At 34.7% G+C, this 25,373-nt stretch overlaps 1 protein-coding gene across 3 annotated transcripts in view; it reads right to left on the bottom strand.

Moving 5' to 3' along the window:
* Nucleotides 1–25,373, bottom strand: part of LOC128985817 (protein cramped-like) — a 46,584-nt gene that overhangs the window by 20,637 nt on the left and 574 nt on the right. For all 3 annotated transcript variants that reach the window (XM_054405723.1, XM_054405722.1, XM_054405724.1), the window contains exons 3-14: nucleotides 22,133–22,347; nucleotides 19,896–20,165; nucleotides 19,571–19,774; nucleotides 11,883–12,055; nucleotides 10,861–11,070; nucleotides 9,953–10,109; nucleotides 8,592–8,752; nucleotides 8,066–8,209; nucleotides 6,748–6,834; nucleotides 2,822–2,929; nucleotides 1,716–1,908; nucleotides 858–1,046 (exon numbers count right to left, since the gene is read on the bottom strand). In XM_054405723.1, the coding sequence (XP_054261698.1) occupies nucleotides 858–1,046; nucleotides 1,716–1,908; nucleotides 2,822–2,929; nucleotides 6,748–6,834; nucleotides 8,066–8,209; nucleotides 8,592–8,752; nucleotides 9,953–10,109; nucleotides 10,861–11,070; nucleotides 11,883–12,055; nucleotides 19,571–19,774; nucleotides 19,896–20,165; nucleotides 22,133–22,313 (2,077 nt within the window). In that variant the 5' untranslated portion in view covers nucleotides 22,314–22,347. The remainder of the gene's footprint in view (nucleotides 1–857; nucleotides 1,047–1,715; nucleotides 1,909–2,821; nucleotides 2,930–6,747; nucleotides 6,835–8,065; nucleotides 8,210–8,591; nucleotides 8,753–9,952; nucleotides 10,110–10,860; nucleotides 11,071–11,882; nucleotides 12,056–19,570; nucleotides 19,775–19,895; nucleotides 20,166–22,132; nucleotides 22,348–25,373) is intronic.

The following is a 25,373-nucleotide window of genomic DNA, read 5'->3' as shown; positions in this document are numbered from 1 at the left end:
CATTTAACTATATATACATTTTAATTTCCCCCTTTTGTTTGTGATTAAATTACTTAAATTGTGATCTAGTGCTTTCAGACTCTTCAAACCTCAAGACAGTGTGTGCGCGTCCGTGTATTACTTCTAGACTTTCCGTACGTTTTCACCGCGACTTCCGCGTATTAGTGAGCTCTTTGTGATTATGATGAACTTGGGTGCGTTGCGTTCTCCAAAATTCTACAAAACAGAAGCACTCGGTCTAAGGACTCCGCCATCCGCCATCGCTCCACCATAGACGACGCCGCTGCCATACTCTCCACCTTTGGATAATTGGACTCAAGGTACAACCTTAAAGTTTTGTGTGTGTTTTAATTAGACTCTAAAACTAATCTCATTTGCCCCTCACAAGACATTTTATTCCATCTCGGGACCTCAGTGCCCTTCAAATTGCAGATTCGCCATTTTCTCTAATTTAATTATTTTTCTCTTGAACTATTAATTAGTTCTGGTCCTTCGAGTTATTAATTATTTTCATTTTCACCCATTACGCCCCCAACACTAAGTTTACTTCTACAGTTGAATTTTTACAAATTTTCAAAAAAAGGTCTGCAAAATTGCCAAAATGCCATTCTATACTTCTAACATTGGCCACTGCTAGGGTTAAGTAAACAGCTTAACCAAGCTCTTCCTTAAAAAAAAATCCTAATTACAATCACTTGTACCATCTCGTACAAATCCATGAGCTATAGTTAAAGATGATATTAGTTAAAGATGTTTCAGCACAACATGTTGACACCTGTAAAGTAACATGTGATGTCAACACTGTTCCCTTTACCATCAATACACACAGCATAAAAACAGTAAAATCCTGCACTTACCTCGGAAAGAAGGTACCGGCGTGGAGAGCCGCGAGGACCCCGCACTGAGAGAGGGAAGCGAGAGATCGTCCAGCAGATTGCTGAGAGAAGGGGGTGAGGGGGGTTGAGTCTCGGAGACAACATTCTTCACCACTACTGTGGGAGTGACAGAGGTGGCGGTAACTAGGGCTACTGGCGCTACCTTCACATCTGTGGAGAAATACATCATTGTAACACGGAAGTAGTTTTGAGATCTGGCAGCTTGTGTAACGAATACACTAACATTTTTAAAGTAAATCCATTGACCAGCCAAAATAATGGAGGCAAGTGGCTATTTTGGATTAGGTACCAATTTTTTTGATTAGTCAATGGTTGGAAGTTAAAGGATGTTTCGGTCAAAGAGATATAAAACAGTTGTTTTACGTTATTTTAACCACAGTAAATTTAAAACCATAAATTGTAGAGATAAAATATATATTTTTCTTATCACGGAATGTGGTCTGTGTCACCGTCGCTCCATTTCATGCCGTTGGCCAAGCTGGAACAACTATCCACCGCCAAGGCAAACAATTACTATAATAGCCCAGCTGATTTTCTGATTTATTTGAATTTTTTAATATGGTTTCCGTCAACTCAGGCTTTTTCTGGATTTAGGTACTTGATATTGAATCAATTCATTTTCATATAAAACCAACACAATTAATGCCAAAACCGCAGCACTTAGTGTGAAAATTTCTCAAAATTCATTGACATTCTCTTTACTTGCCAAAAACTAAAAACTAAGGAAGGAAATGTTTTAGATTGTAGCACACTTTGTACGTGTCTCATTTGATTGTTCATTGTCTACTTCAGAATCCTAAAGTCTATGGCTCTACTTACCGATGGACACCGGGGTGGCCGTGGCAGTGGCAGCGGTGACTGGTGTCGGTGCTGGGGCTATGGGCTTGAACCCTTGCGGCCTTGTGACACTGTTGAACAAACTGACCTTGGGCAGTAGTGGGGCCAGGCGGGGGGGAACAGCCGGGGGTCGACGAGGCCTGCCTCTACGGTTACAGTACCTCGGCCTCATCTTCTGAAATAACAAATTTATTTTATTTTAAAGGAGAAAAATGTATATATTTGAATGGAAAATGGATTGTATGTCAAAGGGGATTTCTTTTGAAAATTTATAGGCAAATTAAGGAAATAGGAGAGTAGAGGCGCAACTGGGAACTAAGAGAACTTTACAAGGATATAGTATAGTGTAGGATATAGTTTAAATGTAGAATGATAAGCTGGGCTGGGCATATTTTGAGTAGAGAGGATTGGAGTAATCTCCAACAAGTAATATAAAGTTAAAGTTAAAATGAAAGTCACGTTTGAGAATGGTGGAGTCAAATTATGGTTGATATGGAGAGAGAAGGAGCAACTGAGAAAGACTTGTGAGATTGAGAAAGATTAAATTTGATGGTGGGGCTAAATATCGACTCAGATATATATATGGCTCTGAGAGCAAGTATTTTATTTGAACTCATGAATAGGCCTAAGAATAATGGGTGTAAGGCTACAGCATCAAGGAATCAGTGCAAGCAAGCTCACTCCTTCCCCCGTGTCAGACACTCGCCTCCATCACTCTAAAACTGAAAGGAAATTCAGAAAGATTGCAGAATAACCACGGGTAATTATTACCTTAAGATTGTCACATACAGCAAATGGGAATGAAAATCGCTAAAATAAGTATTTAACAACATATTTCAACCAACACCTTGTTTAGCTTACGTAGCAAAAAACAGGCCTTTGAAAATTTTGAAACTACTGAGTTGGTGTGAGATTTCCATGTAAGCTTCCGATCTATTCTAAAGTGACCCCCAGTAGGTTGCTGATTCAAGCCTGAGTAGGATTTAGTCTGGACCCAGATGAAATTTGTCAACAGGCAACAAAATGATACTATTAAAAGGCTGCTTTTTAGAAGTTTTAAAAGAGTAAAGTCTAAAACTCTTCCTCACCTCCACCCTGTCCCCAGCACCGTCCGTTGTCTTGAGGATGGTCGGCCTCAGAAACACATCATCTAGTGTTAGCGGACAAACCTTGAACTTAAGCTGTGCCTCTACCTTCTGGAACAGATAAACCAACGTTAATATGATCACCAATCGCTTTATTAAGATTATTTTGCTATTGAATTGAATTGAAAATGTCTTTATTCATATAATATACAGTGGTATACATTGAATGGCCTCATTATGCTAAATTATAGCTAACAACTTAATTTAATTACAATTCCTCCATAAGTCATAAGGAACCTATTTAAACCAAAAGGTGATTGTAAACAACAAAAAGTATGGTTGTCAAAGTTCATCAAATTTATATAATGTTTTATTTGTCAAATGCAGTTTTAATTTTTTCTTAAAAAATTTCACATCTTTAACGTTTCTCAATTCCACAGGTAGCCGTAGTAAAAACTTAGCACCCGAATTTAATGGTTTTTTATTATAAAACTCTAGCCTGCGGAAATCGATGGCAATTTGATTTATATTTCTTGTAAAATAGGAGTGGCTGTCACCTAACCTGGGAACCAAATTGTTTATACTTAGTTTTTTTAGCATAAAGTGCTGTGTGAAAAACATATAAACTGTAAACGGTCATTATGCCCAAATCTGTAAAATGCTGACAAACCGAACCACCAAAATTCAAATTCATTATGATTCTTATCGCCCTTTTTTTTTAGAATAAGAATTCTATCCAAATTTTGTTTTGATGTACCTCCATAGATTTCAATGCCATAACTGATTGCTGATTCAATAAGAGAAAAATAAATTGTTTTTAATGTATTTACTGAGCAAAAATTAGACATCCTATATAAAGCATACAATCCAGAGGTGACTTTGTTAACTAAATGAGATTCCATGTTAAATTTTCATCCAATGTTAAGCCTAAAAATTTGGTAGAAATAACTTTTTCCAAAGAATGGTTGTTTATTTTTATTACTGGATTTACTGAATTTGTACTTCTTCCTGCATTGAACATGATAAAATTGGTTTTACTTGTATTTAATAATAGTTTGTGATTTATTCAAAAAGTTATGGATACCCAATAAAGCTGAAGAAGTACTATCTTCCAAATTATTTATTGTATTACTACTAATAAATAATTAAGTACTAGAGGTCGTCCAGTGGTCGAAACTCGACCATAAATATGTACATAAATATGTAATTTAATTATTTTCAAAGCAATTAACCATCACTTAATTTGAAGGCAATAATTAAATAACAATTTATTCATTGGTTGATTTGGATAATATTTTCTAATGATTAGCTAATGACTAAGTGATTTTATTAAAGTAGATTAAGTATGTCAAATTCCAAGAATATATTATGCCAGTTTGTTTGTTTTGATTTGACACGAATGAACACATGATCGTATTAAAAAGGTCCATCTTCAAAGGTATTCCACCACAGCTTAACCACTTCTAGCTAAAAAAATCCAATTGCACTTTACATACTTCTCTATTTTTCACCCCACTCTGTAAACAAAACATGTGATTGGAATTTGTTTTGATTTTCTGTTTATATTTCGTTGTTATTTCGTCACCATCATGGCAACCCATAAAGCCCATGTTAATTTTTTGTTAATTTCAAATTCATTTTTTGTGCTTATCTTTGAGCCTATTTTAATTTATAATGGGATTCTGCACACCTACAGGAAAATATCTTTCTAACAGTATGCATAGATTTTCCCTACGACGCACACGAGCTGAGAAAAAAGGTTTTAAAGAAACATGCTTGCCTATTAATATATAGATACTCAGTTAAGGTATACTCAAATTGTAATATGAATAAAATACAAGTGTAAAGATGAATAATAGAAAAATGACAAAAGAAGTGTTTAAGAGGTTTGATACATTCACCTTGGACCATGGACATTCCATTCCAATGAAATTAAATGTGTTTAACCCTCCGAGTGTCCATAGTTTAGGCCTTAATGTCCACCTATTTTTGGCCCCTTTGCAAGGTTTTATTAAAACGGATCTGAGAAGCTTAAAACAATGTTAATTCTAATGTTCTATATACCATTTTGTTTGGAAAATCATGGGCTTCAATATTATATATAAAACATAAGGAACATTTTAAAAAAAAAAAAATTTTTAGGTAAAAAAAAATATAATTTCGAAAATTTTCAAAAAAAAAATAAGTTCGCGCTCAATGAAATTGTATAAATTATAGGCCTATAAATATTTGAAAATAGCCACTTTGTTCTAAATTTAATGAGGATTACAAATATATAATCATATAGCGAGGTAAGTTATCAAATAAATAAGTTATGAGCGAAAAACGGATTTCAGTACATAGCGTTTAGCTAAGAATGCATAGCCTAACCATAGCTAGGAATCTGGCTGATAATTTACATCAATATCACTACCTACTTCTTCAGGATCATCAACCAGCACTTCAAAACCACTTAAATCTTCTTATAATGCACCACGTATATCACTACTTTTGATTTTTAACACTAAAACAATGATAAACGTAATAAAACACATCAGTCATCGGTCCGGGGGAACCTAGCTGTTTACAAATACACGCACGTCAGCTGTCTGCTACAATATTTTCGGAACTAAAATGAATAGCGCTTAGAGACAGACCTCTGGAGAAAGCTTAGAATATTACGGAAAGATCGATACCTAACTCGATCCAGTTCAATCCGATTCAGTCAGTCATAGAGCCTTCGCCGTAAACGATGTTTGTGCGTCATAAAAGTGACGCGTGACCCTACACAAAGTGTGTTGTGCGTCATTTTTATGACGCGTGACACTCGGAGGGTTAATGTCCTTTGAATTTTTGTAAATTATTGACAATGTCATAAAACAGTTTAAGTTATAGCATAGTCAGTTAATAAATACAAAATAGCTAACTAGACAAAATGAGACATGTTACAATACATATTTTAAATATTACAATTGTATAATCTTATTCTAAAAAAAAAAAAAAATACCCCCGTCGCTGCAAACCTGCCGACTAAGCGAATTTCTAGTTGCCTGAATTGATTTTAAATTAAATGTATTTAATTAACATTAGGTTTTATGAGTAGCCCACATAGGCTAGCTGCTGCAGGGAGGGTAAAAAATGTGTTTTTTAGTAAAATATTAATAACTTAGAATAAAATAAATAAATTTACCAAGTTTTATCAAAATGTATCCATAAACAAGCAAACTGCAACATATTACAATATTCTCCATAAGAATAACATAGGAATTTTAAAATAAACATTATTTTAATTTTCTTTGTAACCAATAATCGTACAAAAACACTTTGATATACTAAATTATTTGTTTTTTTAAGCTCTTTAAAAAGGTCTGGAGGAAAATTGAAAAATTTTGTGTTTTAAGGGTAAAAAATGAGAAAAACCCATTTTTACCCCATAAAACCCCCCATTAAACCCCGTTGCCAATGTCCGATCATGCTGGTTCGCATACTCATTCAAGTTTATCCCGCCTTACACCGGGACACGACGTGATCAGGTGGTAACCCCCGCCCGATCACTTTGTGTCCCGTTACCGTTATAGTATTATCCTTGGTTTTTAATCCTAAATGTTCGTTTCTATGTTCGTGTACGTGTGCGTGTTAAATGTATTTATTTATTATGAATTGACGACCTTCGAATGAAGCAAGAAGACATCTGTACTGGCTCGACGATGACTCCTTTGTGAGTCAAAACCGGTTGCAATTTAGCAACACATTGATCACATAAATGCAAGTATAAACACCATTATTTAGTGTTTAAATGTGATTAGGAGGCTAAAATTCAATATAATGAAATTATATTTATCTAGATTTCTTCATTTTTTACCAAGCAATATTTTAACAAATGTTATCAAATGAAGTCAGTCTTCAAAGACTAAAATTTCAAAAAATGTAAAATGAAAAAAATACAATACCTGTACACCATCCTGCTGTGCTTTAGGTTTTGAAAGACGAGATTTTGATGTTTGAGAATCACAGCCGTTGTTATTTGATGTTGAATTCTGTAAAAAAAATAATTTAAATTAGGAGTTAGTCCTAGCACTCATAATCTTCTCATAGTGAATTCATATCAAAAAAATAAATAAGCAGTTGACGAAAATATCAGATTAGTCTGCTGTTTGCATGAATTCTATACAATACAGGTATTCAAAGAAAAATTATAGTATTGTAAAAATACCTGTAACCTGGAGCGGAACTTTGTACCCTAGCCGCCTTCAGGCCAGAACCAGTCGAGACTCGGCACCCGTCATGTGTACACCAGTGTTTGTAGGCCTACAGTTTTTAAATGTTTTGTGTAATTTTTGTAAACTTTGACACGACCAATTCTGCTTTTTATCTCCTCTATTGTTCTGTAGTTTTGCTACTCTGTCAAATAAAATGATTGATCCAAAATTTAACTTCTCACTCAAAACATCATTTTGGGGAATTTTTGATGCTTTGTAAATTTCAACGCTTTTAAGAACATTCATCTTTTTACCTTTATTACATTTATGTAATATCTCTAAATTATCTATGCAACTCTTGACATTGTGATTTTTGTTCATTAGGTGTTCTGCAAACTTTGATTTTTGTGTTTGCAATTTAGGTTTGGGAAGGTGTTCAGCATACTTTTCTTGAAATGAACGACCAGATTTTTTTTTATTTGACAAGGGCAAGTGCTAAGTAATTCATGTTTGACGAGTAGAAATGCATTTAAGGATTTTAAAATGGGGTTAAAACCCCCTAAACTAGTAATTCACTAGAAACAAAAGGATTGATTGACGACAGGTCAGTAACCTTATTTATGTTTTTTTTACATTTAATAAATGAATGAATGAATGATATTTTTTGGCAGAAAAACCTACAGACAAGAGTATTACAGGATGTTTATTCAGGTGCTTTGTCATTCATAAAATTGTCCTAATATAAGTCTTCAATTTCCTTCTAGGTTAAATACGTTAAAAAAAGTAATAAAAAATAGACTATGTTTATAAATAGTAATAAAATTCAACAGTTGAATATAACATAGGGAAAACCTTTGGGAAAACTAAACAGTGTACAAATAATATTAATTTAAGTTATATAATATATAATTAATCCATTTTTGTCTAAAACAACCACTTTATTTTTTATAGTTTTAGTTATTTTATAACTTCTTAGTTTCAAATTATTTGTATATTGAAAACGTCGCCTGATTTACAGCATTGCTATATTTGTAAGCGTATGTCAATAAAGATTTATCTATTTACTCACTTTGTTTTTTGATGTCTCCAGCTTCGCGACAGACAACAGCTTGCGTAGCGTTGTAGTCAGGGACGACTCAGCAGTACAACTTACTGAAGACTCTTGCGGACTCTCCCACCAGTAGTCCAGATGGATCTTGGCATCACAGCCAAACTGTAAACATAAGTTGGTTTAACGTTGGGTAATGTGGTGGAGAAAGATGAACTCGAGGTTTAAAATAGGTTGATTGTACGGGAAGGAGAGGTGAGGAATTGGTTAAAAAAGTATGGAAGAAAAATTCCCTGATGAAGATTTTCTGTGCAAAGGAAAATGTGGAAGGATAGAGTTGATAATGTGGGGAAGGGTTGGAAGAGATAAAATAAAGAGGACGTAAATCAAATACTACCTGAGGCAGTGTCAAAAAAGGTAAAAAGGAATAGGTTTTTAATATTTTACCCTTAAATTCTCCCGTCTAAATTCATATAGGACTCATCTCAATTAGAAAACTTTAAATATTTAAGAAATGGAATATGAATGAGTAAAGTATCAAATGTACCATGATGTAGAGATCACCAATGCGAGTTGTGCCACATGTGGCCAGACTCCAGCCTACGCTAGTCTGAGGCAGATCTACAGAGGTCGGTGCACTCTCAGGCAATGGACTGTTCATCATCTCTCCGTTGGCACGGGGACTGATGATATCAGGTTGTGCGTTGTCTGAAAGAAGACAATCAGTGAATGACTTGAGCTCACAGCTCACAGCGACGATGCAGTTATCAGCTTCAGTGCAATAGCCGCTGAAAGCGACTTAATATTTTATACAAAAGCAACAATGTCTTAGACTGTCTCATGCGGCCAACTGTTACCCATTTTCGGCTTATTCAATCATTGACTATACTCCGTTTCTAAAATTTAGGTGGTTTGAGGGGAAGCCATTCCATCCCTTCCACCTCCACAGAGCTTTAAAAAAAGCTGACAGCTGATCAGCTAATACATTAAGCTAAAAAAAGTGGATCGGGAACCCAGGAAACCTTTCCCTTAAACCGTCTAAATTTTGTGAACAGAGTATAAACAAAAACAGTTACATGATGCAACGGCCTCTGGATTGTCTGAATTACCAATTAACTATAGTCGTTTATATTACCATGTTACTGTACATAACGATCCTTTGTATTTTACTAAGACTAGTTGACTAACACGTTTAAAAGTTATGACAAACTCCACCAAGAGGAATATTTAATGACGTCATGACATTCTTCTGACCTGATGATTAGCTGCAGCATGAAACAGCTGTAGTATTAGTAAACTACAAAGGATCATTTTGGACAGTAAGGAGGTAATATAAACCACTATAGCAAAAACAGTCATGTTTGCGATTTGCAAAACTGTTTGTTTTGAAAAGAATTTTTTTTAGCCTAAAGTATGAATTTTTTACTGAGCTCTTGGTACTATATCAATCTAACAGATGTCTACATAATTTACATTTTTAGGAAACTCACCAAGCTATTTTCAGATATTCTTAAGAGTTTTGGTGACTTCCTTTTCAGTGAAGCATGTCGACATTTTTACAAGACAAGACACAAAATTTTCAGCTGATTTTGCACATCACAGTTCACAGTAAAATTAAATTAGTTAACAGCACAACTCCCAGCTACCTCTAATCTCGCTATGCTTAAACTCTTGCAAAATATCTTTCAGAGATCTGCAAAACACATCTAATGGTTCAAACAGTTAATTGCTTTAAAAATTATAAAAAAAAACATAAGGTTTAAAAGTCAGCAGTACATTTTAAAATTCTGTAGTTTTTTTAGATCATCCAAGACAGGACCCAGCTAAAATATGGGAGTCTTTTCAGAGATAGGAATATCCAGACAGCTCTGAGTATAGTATAGGTTCATGTTCTGGTGTGCATATTACCTGATACACAATCCAGAGCTAGGGCTGGAGGCGTAGGTTCAATCTCCTGTGAATCGCCCCCAGGTGCAGCCTCCGTCTCCTCCACTTCTTTAGCACTCACGCTGTCAGCCCTCGGTCTCTTGACACCTCTCCCCTTAGTACGATGTATGACCGGCAACTGATAAACATTTAAAATAGCTTACACAACTTCACCTCCACTGATTTAATTAGGCAAATTTTACTACTTTTTTTATCCGTTTGATGCATACAAACATTTGAATAAACGAGGTTTTTGGTGGACACACACAATTTACCTGAGCAAACCTTCTGGAAATTATCACTACAGCAAATGAGTTACGTTATATAGTTGTTTCCCAGCAGTTGAAGTATACAGAAGTGTGCGACTAAGCAAGGTTAGTGTTGAGTAAAGAGAGGCATTTCAATGCAAGTGCGGTTACTTATTGATTTTTTTGGTATTATTTCATTAATTTTAGAATGAATATGTTGACCTTATCAACATTTATATATTGTAAATATGACAGGAGATGAAAGTTACATGTGGTTATATCTTAGATTACTTAGATAGACATCAAAATTGTGCAGTGTAACGTATGCAAGGCCAGTTTGAAACATTAGAGGATTCAACAAAGGCATTTCACGCTAATTTGAAATGGGTAAAAAGTGAAAATCATAAAATAATCCCGGGATTGATCCCAGGATCAGCATAGTCAAATACCAAATTCCCGGGATTGGATTAAAGCATCGGGATTGAGAACCCTGGATGCTACAAAAATCCAAAAGATAAAAGTATCAAGGGTTCTACTTAAACTCTTTTCACAAAAAAACATTTTTTGACTAAGAATAAATAAAGATAGTTGAGCGATTTACTGTTCACTTTAGTTAATTATATATGTGGTAAAAAAAATTACCTGCTGCAGCAGTTGTGCGACTTCCTTGCACGTAGGATGGAAGCGTTGCTCGTACGCCAACAAACTCAGTTTGCTGCTAGTGGCCACCTCACTGAGACGAACTGACGGAGGACTAATGTAGGTGCCAGGACGAGGTCCTACCCTCAACTGTCCTTCACTGTCTGTCTGTGTCTCGCCTTCCAACTGCTGCCTCAGTCTACTGTCTGGTGTCTGGAATAAATAATATATAAAGCCACAAGGCCAGGAAGTAAGTGTTTACGGTACGAGAAAGATAGTTTCCATGCTCTATGCAGGAGTGCTGTTAAAACCTTCAGTTTCTGGCCCTTTGACTATTTTGTTAAGACTATAATAGGTTGTATATTACCTTACCGTATGGGGGGACCTACCGCATTAAAAGAATCGTACAAAATATTTAATTATACACTGCATTTCAACATATTAGACTGAAGAAAAACTATTTATAAATTTTTCTTGGTATTTTTGAGGTTATGTAACATAGTTTTACAGGTAATATGCAACAATTCACCCATAGAAGCACTCGTCAACTAAACTGACATGAATTGTTTACTTCTATGGCCGGAAACTAAACATTTAAGTTGAATCTTGTTGAAGGTCATTCGCCCGTGACGATATGACTTGTCCCCCTGAGACCGGGCCGGACCATCCGGCGGCCGATCCAACCGAAGCCGAACTAGAGGGAGTCTACTGAAGTTGGAATAACAGCTGATTTCACAATATTTTACATAATTCACACAAAATTTATGCCAATCATCGGAAGAAATTATTTATGACTTTAGCAATGGTTATTTCACAGATTGTGAACGAGTTGGCCCAGTATTTTAAAATTGTAGTTTAAACTCTGTTTCCCGTAGCTTTTTTTAGGATACCATTATTTTTAATTAGGCCTAAAGTAATGGTTTTTTTTGTAGGCAAGCAAATGCAAGGTCAAAAGATGCTGATAACTTCTTGGTGGTAAACAAAATCCTTACAGTACAACTTAAGTTCAACAATTTTAGACTTACCTGCCATCGCTTTGTAAGGTACGACAACAATGTCTCCAGTCTACGATGAAGCGGCAAGAGTGATCTGACACGAGGGTTCTGTGCGAGAGCTTGCACGCGACACCAGTCCTCGTTGTAGCGAGGTCGCAGTTCTACTGTCACACACGACGGCAGACGCAACTCTTCTGAACTTTCTGCCAATAAAAAACCAGCAATTATTGATGTGTTAAGGCCAAATATCAAATATATTGTATCTCGGATAGGTTTAGATTGACAGGATTGAATAATTAGATGTTGTCTAATTACACAGTCCAGTGCTACAATGTGTGAAAGATAGTCAACTTAATCAAATCTGAATAGTAACATATCAATTTTTCTTGCGAAACCACCATTAATTTCTGGATTTATTTTTTAAACAAAAAATCTACAGCACGTGCACAATTTAGTAGAACTACTGTGTACCACTGAACCACTAGGCTTAAATGTTCTAAGCCTAATTAAAAATTATGACTACAGCTATTTAATTTTCCTCCAAATAATAATAATGAGCCTTAAACCTGAAAAACTCAAACCTTGGTCTATTACAAAGCTTCAAAACGTCAAATGTCGGTTTCACCGGTTCTTGGGAAAAGTACAGGGACCGAGAACCAATGGTGAAATGTCGGTACCGATACCTTCAGTACCAAGTTAATTGGTTATATTTTTATTTACTCATTTTTTACAAAATTGAAGTTGTCAACCATGATGATTATTTTTCACTTAAGGCTAATTGAAAGGGCATGAAATATTATCAATAGTAGGCTGTACTGTAGGATGATTATTTCAGTGTTAGTTGTGATCACTATCGTCAGCTGATAAGAGTGGTGCAAACGTTAACTACAATTGCTCCACCATCTTCAAACAGAAGACAGAAGGCAAGCATAATAAAGACTGGAATAATTAAATGGGTTTAATTGGACTCAACAAAATTATTGCACAATCTTAATACCATTCTTTCCTTATCTGAGGTTGATTAATAATAACATTAATAATAGTTACAAGTTAAAGGATTATTTTATTCATAGGCCTACAGTTCTTTATTTTACTTTGTTTTGCACGGACTATGGAAAAACAGAAGCAACATAAATAGTGCTAAATGTACGACTGGAACCTTAAACTCATTCCAGTTCACTCTAACTGTTTAACTCAGTCCAGTCCAGTCAGTGGTTGAATTCATATTTTTAAGCCCAATGGTTAAATGTTGGGTTATTCCAACGATCACATAAGACCAATAGATGGAGCCGCGACGTGAAGCCAGTATTTTTCACTAATCTTAACCAAGATGGTAGCTGCCGCCTGTGCCTAATAGCGGGCGAAACTAGTTTAGGCTATATCAATGATATCCGTGACAATACACCTTTGAATTATAATTATTTCTATTACTATACGCTTTTAAATTTTTTTCTAGCGTTTACCGTTTCTTAGAAAAAATTAGTTTGAATAATTAAAAACAAAAACTTTTTCGGCAAAAGAAAAAAATTCTGAATAGCTACAAATTAATTTATAATATAGGTATCTACATCTTATTCAAGTTTGATCAAGTTCTGGCTTTTGGTTTCCTCTTTACAATGTACAAATTTTCAAAGTCACAAGATAGTTTATGAAGCTCTTTATACAACTCTCCTTTATATTCTGACTGTTATATAAACTTTTGTGAAAGAGCTAAAAAATATTAATTTTTAGATTAATAAAACGAAGAACATTTACATGGACTCCAATTACTTTTAGTAACTTTTCTGTATAGTTCCAAACTTGAGTATCTAAACTGTATTACAAGTGAGGTTGTAAGTAGAATCTGCCCGCATGACACAACGCGGCCGGCGAGTAGCCCCTATAGAAAAATATGATGAAAAAATTCAGCTCTTTACCTACAATATCCACGGTTTTTTTTTTAACTAACCTGACCAAAAAATAAAAAACAGGGTGGCTAGTGAAATCACATTGAAAAATTCCCTGACTTTTCCCTGACAATTCCATGATTTTTTCAAAGTTTCCCTGATCGACAAATTCAAAATTACAATTTTAATGCTAACTAATTCTTCAAAAGGACTAATCTTTATCTGAAGAATATCTTATGTTTGTTTATATGAAAAACATACATAAAATCTATAGATACAGGCTAGCTTATATTCAAACTTTGCAACTTACCTTAACCCTCCGAGTGTCCATAGTTTAGGCCTTAATGTCCGCCTATTTTTGGCGCATTTGCAAGGTTTTATTAAAACCGATCTGAGAAGCTTAAAACAATGTCTATTCTACTGTTCTATATACCATTTTGTTTGGAAAATCATGGGCTTCAATATTATACATAAAACGTAAGGAACATTTGTTTCAAAAAAATTTTTTAGGTAAAAAAAAATTATTTTGGAAAATTAAAAAAAAAAAATAAGTTCGCGCTCAATGAAATTGGATAAATTATAGGCCTATAAATATTTGAAAATAGCCACTTTGTTCTAAATTTTATGAGGATTACAAATATATAATAATATAAGGAAGTAGATTTGCAAATAAATAAGTTATGGGCAAAAAACAGATTTAAGTACATAGCGTTTAGCTAAGAATGCATAGCCTAACCATAGCTAGGAATCTGGCTGATAATTTACATCAATATCACTACCTACTTCTTCAGGATCATCAACCAGCCCTTCAAAATCACTTAAATCTTCTTATAATGCACCACGTATATCACTACTTTTGATTTTTAACACTAAAACAATGATAAACGTAATAAAACACATCAGTCATCGGTCCGAGGGTAACCTAGCTATTTACAAATACGCACGTCAGCTGTCTGCTACAATTACGATCGGCTCGGAGAACATACAGCGCTGAGACAGACCTCTGGAGAAAGCTTAGAATATAACGAGAAGAACGATACCTAACTCGATCCAGTTCAATCCGATTCAGTCAGTCATAGAGCCTTCGCCGTAAACGATGTTCGCGCGTCGAAAAATCGACGCATTACACTACACAAAGTGTGTAGCGCGTCGATTTTTCGACGATGGACGCTCGGAGGGTTAATAAATTAAACTTGGTTTGATTAGATGATACGCAGTTTATAAATTGTACAAAATCACAAAATTTATTTATACAGACATATTTCTTAGTTTCCACCCACACGGCAAACGTACTCTCACCAGATCGACCTTTCCTGACAATTATTAAAGTTATTTTAAACCTTTTACAATTTTCCCTGACTTATGATAAAATTCCCTGACTTTTCCAGATATTTAAAATTCCCTGACATTTCCAGGTTTTCCAGGTCACTAGCCACCCTGAAAAAAGGTAGCAGCCGACGAACTTTTTCATGTCATATTTTAAAACTCATTTAAAAGTACCGACTTTATTTGAAGATTTAAAATAGGAAATATTAACTCTTAAGCTTTTAATTAGAACCAATAGTGTCCTAGACTTATTGACATCTTTCATACGAAGTTACAACGATTTACCTTTAGTCTAAGTAGGCTAAATGTCAAGTTATTTTGATGCGGGACATTGAGTTTTGGTGCCGTTTTCAATTGGCATATAGCGCTTCTATCCTAGAGTAAGATGGGGACCTGGCTTCAGCTGCTTGAATGTTAGTTAGATAGGCGTGGTCTTATGTGATCTTTGGGTTATTCATGATTTCGACGAATCATTGCATTCGATCTGTATCCACCGTGACAAATGGCAACACTGCGCATTTCGCAAGGCCTCTCACTATTTTAAATTTCAAGTTCAAAGGTAAAACTTATGTATTGATGGATGAAACTACATGGCTACATGACAAACAGCAAAGCCTTCTTTCAGCAAACCAAAAAGAGCTTTTATTTGTTATTGTTTGTATGCTTTGTTCGGTGGTTTGTACTTAATTTTGTTTTTGTCTTTCTTTCTCGAGGTGAGAAAGTTTAAATGTAGTTTATGGTCGTGTGTCTAGTTTCTTTGAAATTGAAGATTGGGCCTTTGTTTTCATCGGATTTCTTAAATAATTTATATTTTGATGTGAATAATTAAATTTTTTTGGTCTGTAAATAATAAGTGAAAGTGGATTAGCTTATTAAAGGAATGTAGCGCTACCACAAGTTGTTGTTTTTATAGACTAGTTTGTGATAAATTCTTGATAATTGCTTCCCAAGTTTGGAAATGTTTTAAAATTGATGAAGCAAACAACAGATTTTCGAAATGCATCATATTATTTAATAGGCCTATCTCCAGAGATGGGGGGTCTAAAAGGACTTTTAACCGAATGAAATACCTAAAAACCCACAATACCGGTACAGGCACTAAGTTAGGCCTACAAAAAACCATCACAGTCCCCAAACTAAGCCTTTTTTTCTTTTTCTTTTTTAAAAGAGGTTGGCAGCCTCTTTTAACCTTGCATATGCCCGTCCACATAGACTAACCGCCCGTACGTGGATCATAACAGCAAAGCAAGGAGTGAGCCGGTACATTCCAAAGGTGATCTGTACTGATCAAATGTTTTCGGTAGTGACCAGGATCCGAACCCACGACATTGCTGCCTTGAGCTCAAAGTCCGCGACGCTACCGACTGAGCCACCGACTCACTAAACTAAGTTTTTCAACAAGCATGCACCTTAAATTAAGTTATAACCTCAAATGAAAACGTACCAGTAGGCCTATTTTCTAAAAAGTTATGTTCAAAACATCCTTTCTATAAATACTTTTGTTCTACATTTTTCTTAATTCTGGAACCTAAGATTAACTTAATGCATGCTATAGGTACAAAATGACTCAACATTACTTCCTTTGTTCTAAATATTTAGCTAGAACTTCCTATCAGGCAGTTAAAACTTAGTTTAACAAATTTCCAGAACCATGAAATAACTAGGGTTGTTTTCAGAGAGGTGAAAGCCAGTTGAGCGGAACAAACGTGATTTGATATTTGTATAAGTAACTAAATGTAAAAAGGTCAATAGATTTATTTACTAATGCTGGTTTTAAAGATTAAAATTATAATAACTCAAATTTACCTCTTCGAGAAGTGCATTATGGTAGTTTTGACCAGGAAAATATTACAGTAGTTGGAATCTGATATTAACATCCAAAAAGTAAAGTATAAAAATGAGAAAGGTAATTTAACATTCAAATGCAACTGTAGCCTACAACAAAAAAACATTGGGCTACATTTTTCACCCTTACAATCGGTTAAAGTATTTAAGTATAAAAAAAAACAGTAACTATAAAAAAACGAGTATTAAAGTATAACAACAGGAGGGGAAATTTGACATTTAAATTCAACCGTGTAACATAAAATGGCTGAAATGTAGGCCTAAACATAAGTAATAAGTAAACATCGCATTCAGCTGATTTAAGTGAAAACAGAATAATATAATAAGTAGGGAAGACATGCCTTAAATATACAATGTAGATAATATCATTAGAAATTAGTAGCCTACTTCTGGACAGGCCTAGACAATTATCCATACCGTGGTTAAAAGTGTACTTCTATAAGTCCAGGTTTACTTATCAACGGTTGTAACTGGATGTATGTATAGTCCGTGGCTTGGCAATCAAATAACAGTATTTATATAGGATGGGCTACTGTTATCAACATTTGAAATAACCGAATTGTTACCAAATTACTGTTTCACAAAATGCAGATTCCATTTTCAGCCGAGCCATTAAAATGAGGATTTGCCAAACAATTATTAATATTACAGAATAGTATATAATGATATACAACTTTTCACATTCCATAATTATATGTTAGTTTTACTATGGTCAAAGGTACAAATCCAAAAGTTCTCTTTTCTTTTGGTCAGTATGTAATAATTTGCTAGAATCATTGACTTTATATAAAGTCAAAGCTAGAATACTGTAGATGGTTTGTTAAGTTAAGACCATATGCAAGCATTTTTGAAATCGTTTCCCCGTTTAACCTTAACCAACTATTCCATTCCAAAAGTTAAAAAATTATATGGTGCAACACAAATAAACAACCCGATCACCTACCTATAACTGACGGGTGGCGTCGTCCTGTAATCCAGCTACATGGAGGTCACGGATTGTGGATATTGATAGGCATGCGCTGTGGATGGGATACTCCCTGGTGTGGATTAACGTCCGCACTAGTGAGTACTACTACTATCCGCAGTACTATCCTGATAATTAGACCAATTCGTATATACCAAGGAAAAATGTGGTTCGGATTCCACTATAAACTGTAGGTCTCTTAGTTGCCATTAGCTGTTTGGGCTATTAATTAACAGCTGTGTCTAAGGAATGTCGGCCTTAGTCACTAACAAGACTACAAGATGGCGCCACTCATCCTACACTCATCTCCATTCATACTTGGCTTAAAATACCTACATAGTATGGTCACCATTTCATAAGAAAGTATAAAGTATAAAGTATACCTACACTATACCTTCCTAATCTAACCTTACTTCAAAACACTTAATGTAGTCACGAATACTCATAAACCCCGACCTACCTCCCCACATGCCTAAATCAGTGTTCAATCTGCGTTTTATCAATAAGTGTAATAACTTACTGTACCGTCGATGTAATTAAACATAATATAACCTATGAGGTATTATCGGATTAAATACCGATTTCGATGCGGTTCGATATATCGCTTATTAAATCCTGATTTCTAACATTGGCTGTTTCTAATCAGCTGGCAACACAAATAGGTTCCCAAGAAAGTAGTCACCGGTCCGTATCCCTCCGCTCCTTGTTTATGCTCCGCGCATTGAGAAAGTAGTTCAGTATATTTTCTCGATTTTCAGTGAATTCCGTGCCTTAAAAAAATGTTTTAACGGCATTTTCTTGTTTATTAAAATCATAGGAATGGTTTAAAATCGTTTAAAAGAAAAGTATAGAAAGTTCAGAAATACCTTATGATTCTCTTGTTTACATTTTTCTTGTAAACAAAAAAACTGTCATAGCTACTTTAGTCCCATAAGCCCAATGTTAAAAATTTTAAATTTTAAGTTCGTTTTAAATTGCATTAGCATTATCTAATTGAAATTTGTTTGTTTACAAACCATCTCATTATTAGTCTAAGTAGTCTTGTTAAGTTTGGCTGAAATGTGTTCAGCCGTTATTGAGTGATGGTGTTATATTGTTTGCATTGAAGTTGATCCCAAAGAGCTTCGCTCGCTTCGCTCGCTCCGCTCAATCAAATAATTTATTGCCATAAAAACATACAAAACACACGTATGAAATCGTCATATTTTACAATAAACTTAAATTGCCACTTTTCTTTCCAAAGTTAGTAGCTTATGTTAAATTTATTGATTATTTATGATTAGCAAAGAATCATTTCAACAAATAGGCCTATATTTAACACTTCAAACTGGAATGGTATATATGTTGTTTTGATTTGAATAAGTTTGGTTGTTAAGGTGTTATTTTGTACAAATAGGGCTACGATTTATTTTCCTAATCCCTTAATATAACAAACCTAAACTAATTAAAAATAATCGTTTGAAAAATTGAAATAGGATACTGTATTTTGTTTAAAAAATAAAACAATTAAGTAGCCTAATTTAAAATGATGTAGGCCTACCAATGGTACCGGAACTGAAAACCGAGAATCAAATTTGGTTAGGAACCAGTACCGGTACTGACCCATTACTACTTGAAATACTACAGCATTGTACGGATCTAATCTAATTCAAAACATTGCTAATGTTGGTTTTTCAATTCTTTGAGATCAAACCCACCTTGAATCTGGTTGAGCTTGCGCAGAGCCTTACACAACGGAGTTCTCACTTTCCGAACCTTGCCTCGGAACTTGAGCTGCGTCGAGCCGCTGTAAATCATCTCACTGAGCTTCTCGTAATGCTTCTTGATAGAGAAACTTATCTTCTTGCGAAGCTCGCCAAAGTTTATTAGAGCATATAGTTCCTGTGTTTGTTTCTTGATGTCTGAAATGAGACGAGAATTTTAACAATTAATTGGTAGCCAGAAAGACAAAGCTCTAATTACAGTAGGCCTCACCTTATTGTTAACAACAAATTTATGAATTAAGTAGGAAAACATACTTACGAGGAGGAAAAGTTATGTGTTTTGACAGAATAGACCACATTCTGTAGTAGAAGAACCGCACTTGGTCTTTGGTTTTTGTTTCTTGACCACCACGTCGTTTTGATTTCTGCACCAAGTAGTTGTGAATGGCGTCAATGTCTTTGCCAAACTCGTTAAGCGCCTCAAAAAACGCACATTTGTCCTCAGCTGACCAATCCACTCGCTTGGACCTCGGCTTGCTTTCAACGACTGGAGGTACTTCCACCTTCTTCTCTTCCTCATGGTTTTGATCTGGAACAGCAAACAAATTAACGTTACTTACTTCTATTTAGGAAATACTAAATGGCCCTGAAATATTTACACTTTTGCAGGCAAAGCATATACTAAACAAGGAAAAGAATTTATACTCCATCTATTGTTCATATGGCTGAAAAAGTAAAGCACATTTATCCATCAGTCAATTACAACCAACAATTTATGGCATTTATTTGGCTGTTTGGTTTTGTTTGTCATTGGATAGCTAGTTAAATATAAAAGACAAAATTGAAGTAACATTGTTAACGAAACCAATGTTACTTATATCCAAAACCAATGCTACCTATTTAATTAGGCCTACATCTCTCAACTGTCAGAAAATAAAATAAACATTTTTTTCAAAAGGTATATGTAGTGAATTAATTCATCTCATGAACATAAATACATTTTTTTATTACTTACTTACTCCTTCGTCTTTTACCCAAAATAGAGATAGATTGCGGCTTGACAGAAAAATAAAAACATTTCTGTTACACGCACAAAAAGAAAAAATACTTCACAACGTGTACAACAGTTCAAGATAGATAAAACAATATATATACATATACAAAAATAACTTCCAGGGATGATAGAAAGATGGCTACCGTATGTTTGCAATCTCATTATCAGTCATGAACTCCGATATGCTATAGTAGGCTCTCTCAATCGACATAAGCTTGTCCTTAAGATAACCCCTTCTCCAGCCCCTAATGGTCTTCAGCAGTTTATTAAAAAACTTTATAGACCCTGAATTTGATAGGTAGCAGCTGTCTTAGAGAGCCTAACGCAGGGGACATCCAGCATGTTTCTCTGCCTGGTGTTGTCGGAATGGACCACGGGACGTATGTTTATCCCAAACATGAAGAAGGCACAGGAGAATGTAATGGCAGAAGACAATTCCTAGTTTCACGAAAAGGGGCATACTATGAGCCCGTCTGTCACTAAAGGTGATGATTCTTAAGGCTCTTTTCTGAATATTGAGAATCTCCACTGTGCCTGGAGAACAATCCATTATTAATAGAGCGTACTTATCCCAGCTATAGGGAGACAGCTCTGCAGCTATTTAGGCTATAATGTAGGTAATTTTATAGCCAGTGCTTCAATTTGCGGCGGAACGGGTCCCGGTAACTCTCTTTAGGAGATAAAAAAATTGCTGTAAAAGGTAGCCTACTAATCATATTAAATAGGTAACAGTTCTGACCCCTCATTTTTTACAAATCGAGCACTTTGTAGAACCATCCTTGATCTACAGAAATCAATTTTTGCATATAAACTAATCCAGCATACTTATTTAACTGCATTTCATGTCCATGAATACATTGCTTGAATGGCGGTATACACCCTTAAGGGCTTAAGAAGACAAAGGCAATTTGGCCTCCTCAATTTTAGGTTAACCCGAAATCAACATATGAGCCATTGCAAGTCATATAGTGAAGAAGCACTTTATATAACACACAGGTTCAACTAATGAGTAGGCCTAACCCATTGAGCCGCAAATACAGAAGCAAAAGATAACAGTAGGAATATCCAATTTTCGGAGCTTATTCCCCTGACCATTGCCTGCCACAATAACAGGTACAACTCTATATTCATTCCGCTCATGTGTTTGTGAGGGCTGCAATGAAATTTGACATACTTTATCTTTTTGTAAGTGGTGTATAATATATTTTCTGTAATACTAGGGTGGTATTATACAACACCTAAATTGATGGTCACTAATCAATTGATCAATTGATTGTCATACTACGTGCCAGCCTATCCAACAGAAGAGACCCAAAAAACTTGAACTTGTAATGCGTTGATCATCAAAAATAATTCATTTAAAGACAACCTGCTACAGGAATAGTAGGCCTGAACATTTTTGACTGCATCGATTAAACATAAGTTATTGATAGCCAGGAATACAAAGCATTAGGGTATTAAATAAACAGCATAACTTAAATATTTTTGACCTCTGTCCTCACCTTTTTTCTCTGAAGCTTGCGCTAGAGAGTCAAGTTTGAGTTTCTTGGAGACTCGAGCACTGGTTCTTAGTTGAATTCCACCCTCCGAGTCTGTTACAGAACCAAGAACCTCTGAACCATTAGTGACGGCCGAGATACTCGAGGTTAAAGCATTGTCTTGAGGTTTACCTTCCGTCTCCATTATAATCTCTTACTGAATCTGGTATGCCAATCATCTGGAATTAAAAGATTTGAAACCTGAAGATTTGCTTGGTAATGAACCATTAAGTAGGTTATGACAGTTTCTGATGAATACTTTTCAATGAAATAGTGACCATAAAAAGTGCCAATGTAGCAAAATTGTTACGCATGCAGTTATCTATAGAGGATAAGTTACTGCTATGAAAAATTATAAGGCTGTAACATAATTGTTAAATTAGGTTCTAACCATTTGTATTTACTTAGTAAGCGACAATACTTTTGAGATTAATTATTTACGACTGTCATAAAGATTTAGTTACTTCCTATCCCAATAGGCTAAATACCTCAAAACCGAGTGTGGAGAACAAGATTCAAATGTCTCATTTATTTGAGTGAAATTTATATTTAAACAATATGTTTAATATACGGTACCGGTAATCCAGTATTTAATAAATTTGATCAAACTTTTCTGCTAGGCTACCTTAGAGCACTAAGGAGTACAGTTCCGCAGAGAAACTGTGATAGGCCTATATTATACACTTAAACCTCAATATAGGCCTATCCCCACCATGGCATTGAAACTGTTTAACAAGGTGCCTGAGGACTTGAGAAATCTTGAGACCAAGAAGTTTGAGAAAGCAATGAAAGACCAGCTTACTCAGTCGGCCTATTTCTCCATCAAGGATTTCCTTGATGATAATCTTGCGAGTAACTGACTCAAACCCCTACTCCACCTGCCAAGTTTGTGAGTGACCTATTTGTACCGTACATAATATTATTTTGAAATATGACAAGAACATTTGATTTTGCTATTTGATTTAAAATTAATAAAAACTGATGCAGTTAATCCAGTAAACCTGGTCAAAAACGAAGAGATGGTATTAAGGTAGGCCTATCTAAATTTTCATTTGGTTTGATATATTGTTTCAACAATATAAGTGAATTTTTTAATGTAAAAACCGAATTGAGTTAGATCATTTATTTAAGTTTTTATTGATGTTCAATAAAATGAAACTACCGGTACAACTTTCTCAATGTTTTTGCAATTATTTTTGTTTATATCTATGGTCAAATTAAATTCAGTATGATATTTAACTTAGCCTATATAAGTTATTGAACCAAATCATATTTAAAAAAATATATATATATTGATCCGATAATATATCGCAGGTTCTCTGCAGAACTGTCCGCACTAAGACCTCTAAAATGTTTCTCCTTTACAAGAAATTACCCTCTGTTCTTTAAGCAGGAAATAGATCTTTTTAAGTTAATTTAGCCAATAATAAGTTAGTTATTCACTTACTTTCACAATGAAAAGGGGCATAATGGTAATAAAAAGGGGGGGGGGTTTCAAAAGAATGTTTACTTAGTAAGTTAGCTTAAAGCCCCTATTAATCATCATTTAACTTAAGTTAGTCTAAGTTACTCATATATGTAGTACTGAATTGAGTTAGGTAATCTGTATTCATAATAGGCTTACTATGTCATAAGTTTAAGAGTACTGATTCAAAAATGTATTTGCCGTTAAATATTTACAATAAATACAATTAGGCTTTGTCATGCTTATAACTAGAACAATGCAAGATACTGAAATATTAATTTCATTTTTAAGAGTTGTTAGCCTCCGGATTACGTTTGAATATTTATAATGGTTTAAATACCTGCATTCAGTAATCCATTATGCTGCTTGTGGCAACTATAGTTTCGGTTCACAGGGAACGGCCTGAAGATGGTTCCCTGTGAACCGAAACTATGGTTGCCACAAGCAGCATAATGGATTACTGAATGCAGGTACCTATTTAAACCATTATGAAATCTTAAATAATAAACGGGACCGGTAGGCCTAAGTTACTCAATACACTACGTAGGTAAGAGTTAGGACATAGACTAGGCCTACGTTTAAACTTGCCAGTTATTGAATTAAACTAGGATGACCAAACGTCCTTAAAAACTGAGTTTGGTAACTTACCGTATTTTTGTAATAAAATTGTCTCGGGACACTTTAAAGTCTAATAAACAACAAGTTAACTCTAATAAACAACTTTTGGAAGTGTACAACAGTGTTAGGAAGGAAACAAACAATATAAAGGTATACCTTTAGCACATTTAGGCCGAGGGGAAGGTGGTATTTAAAATACAATGTTAAGTTATTTTTTATAGCCTATAACTTATTTACCATAGGTATAACTTATATTTATCGTGGTATCCTAAGTTAAATAATTGCATGGTCAAGATGGTAAGATTCCAACTCAAGAAAATAACTTACAACAGCCTAGGCCTACCAAAGTTTGTACAGCTAAGTATTCCTAAGTAAGTTTCCAACCTACAACCCTGCTTGGTATTGGAGCTTGGACTAAGCCTAAGTTTAAGTTATAGCTGCATAAATGCTACTTTTCAGTCGGGTCTTGCGCAATTTTTATCAGTAAGACTGATATGACACATAGCATTAAGGAGTAAGCCTATGGTCACAGACTTGAGGAGTATGCCTATGTTCACAGACTTCCCGCTCTAAAAGTTGAAATATTGTGTCACTTTGCAGGCAAATTTTATGGTTAGAAAATATCCTCGGCATACAGCAGCAGTGACATTGAGGACTCTGACTCTATCTTCAGCCCAGGATAATGAATTGTATTGCAAAATTCAAGACAATTAAGTTATAGTTATAGGCCTAAGATAACTTATTATGCCAAAAAGATACTTAAAATAGTAAAGGCTAGTCTGTTAACATAAAATATAGGTTTAATTTATAATAATATTGATATAACTACTTCGTGTGATAAAATTAATTTAGATCTTGTCTTGTCATCAAACATGACGAAAAGCCTACTTAGGCCCTAACATGGAAGGAAAGCAGTGTAGCAAATTTGTAATTAGAAATGTTACTGATCAAAGGTCTAGGTTATTGTGAAGATATTACAAATTTGAAGGCATTTTATCGCCGAGAAATGCATGTATGCGAAGAAGCAATAAGTATTCCGTATTTAATTTGAACCAAGATTGAAGAACTCTCGGTTGTGTTCTTGCAAATGGCGTCTAAAACAAGGATTGTGTTTACAAAATT

This window comes from Macrosteles quadrilineatus, unplaced genomic scaffold (assembly GCF_028750875.1).
Source record: "Macrosteles quadrilineatus isolate MER2022 unplaced genomic scaffold, UCM_ALF_1.0 Scaffold_2__2_contigs__length_208266976, whole genome shotgun sequence".
Taxonomy (NCBI): domain Eukaryota; kingdom Metazoa; phylum Arthropoda; class Insecta; order Hemiptera; family Cicadellidae; genus Macrosteles; species Macrosteles quadrilineatus.
The sequence above is the reverse complement of the archived record's forward strand: the minus strand, read 5'-3'. Positions and strand labels throughout refer to the sequence as shown.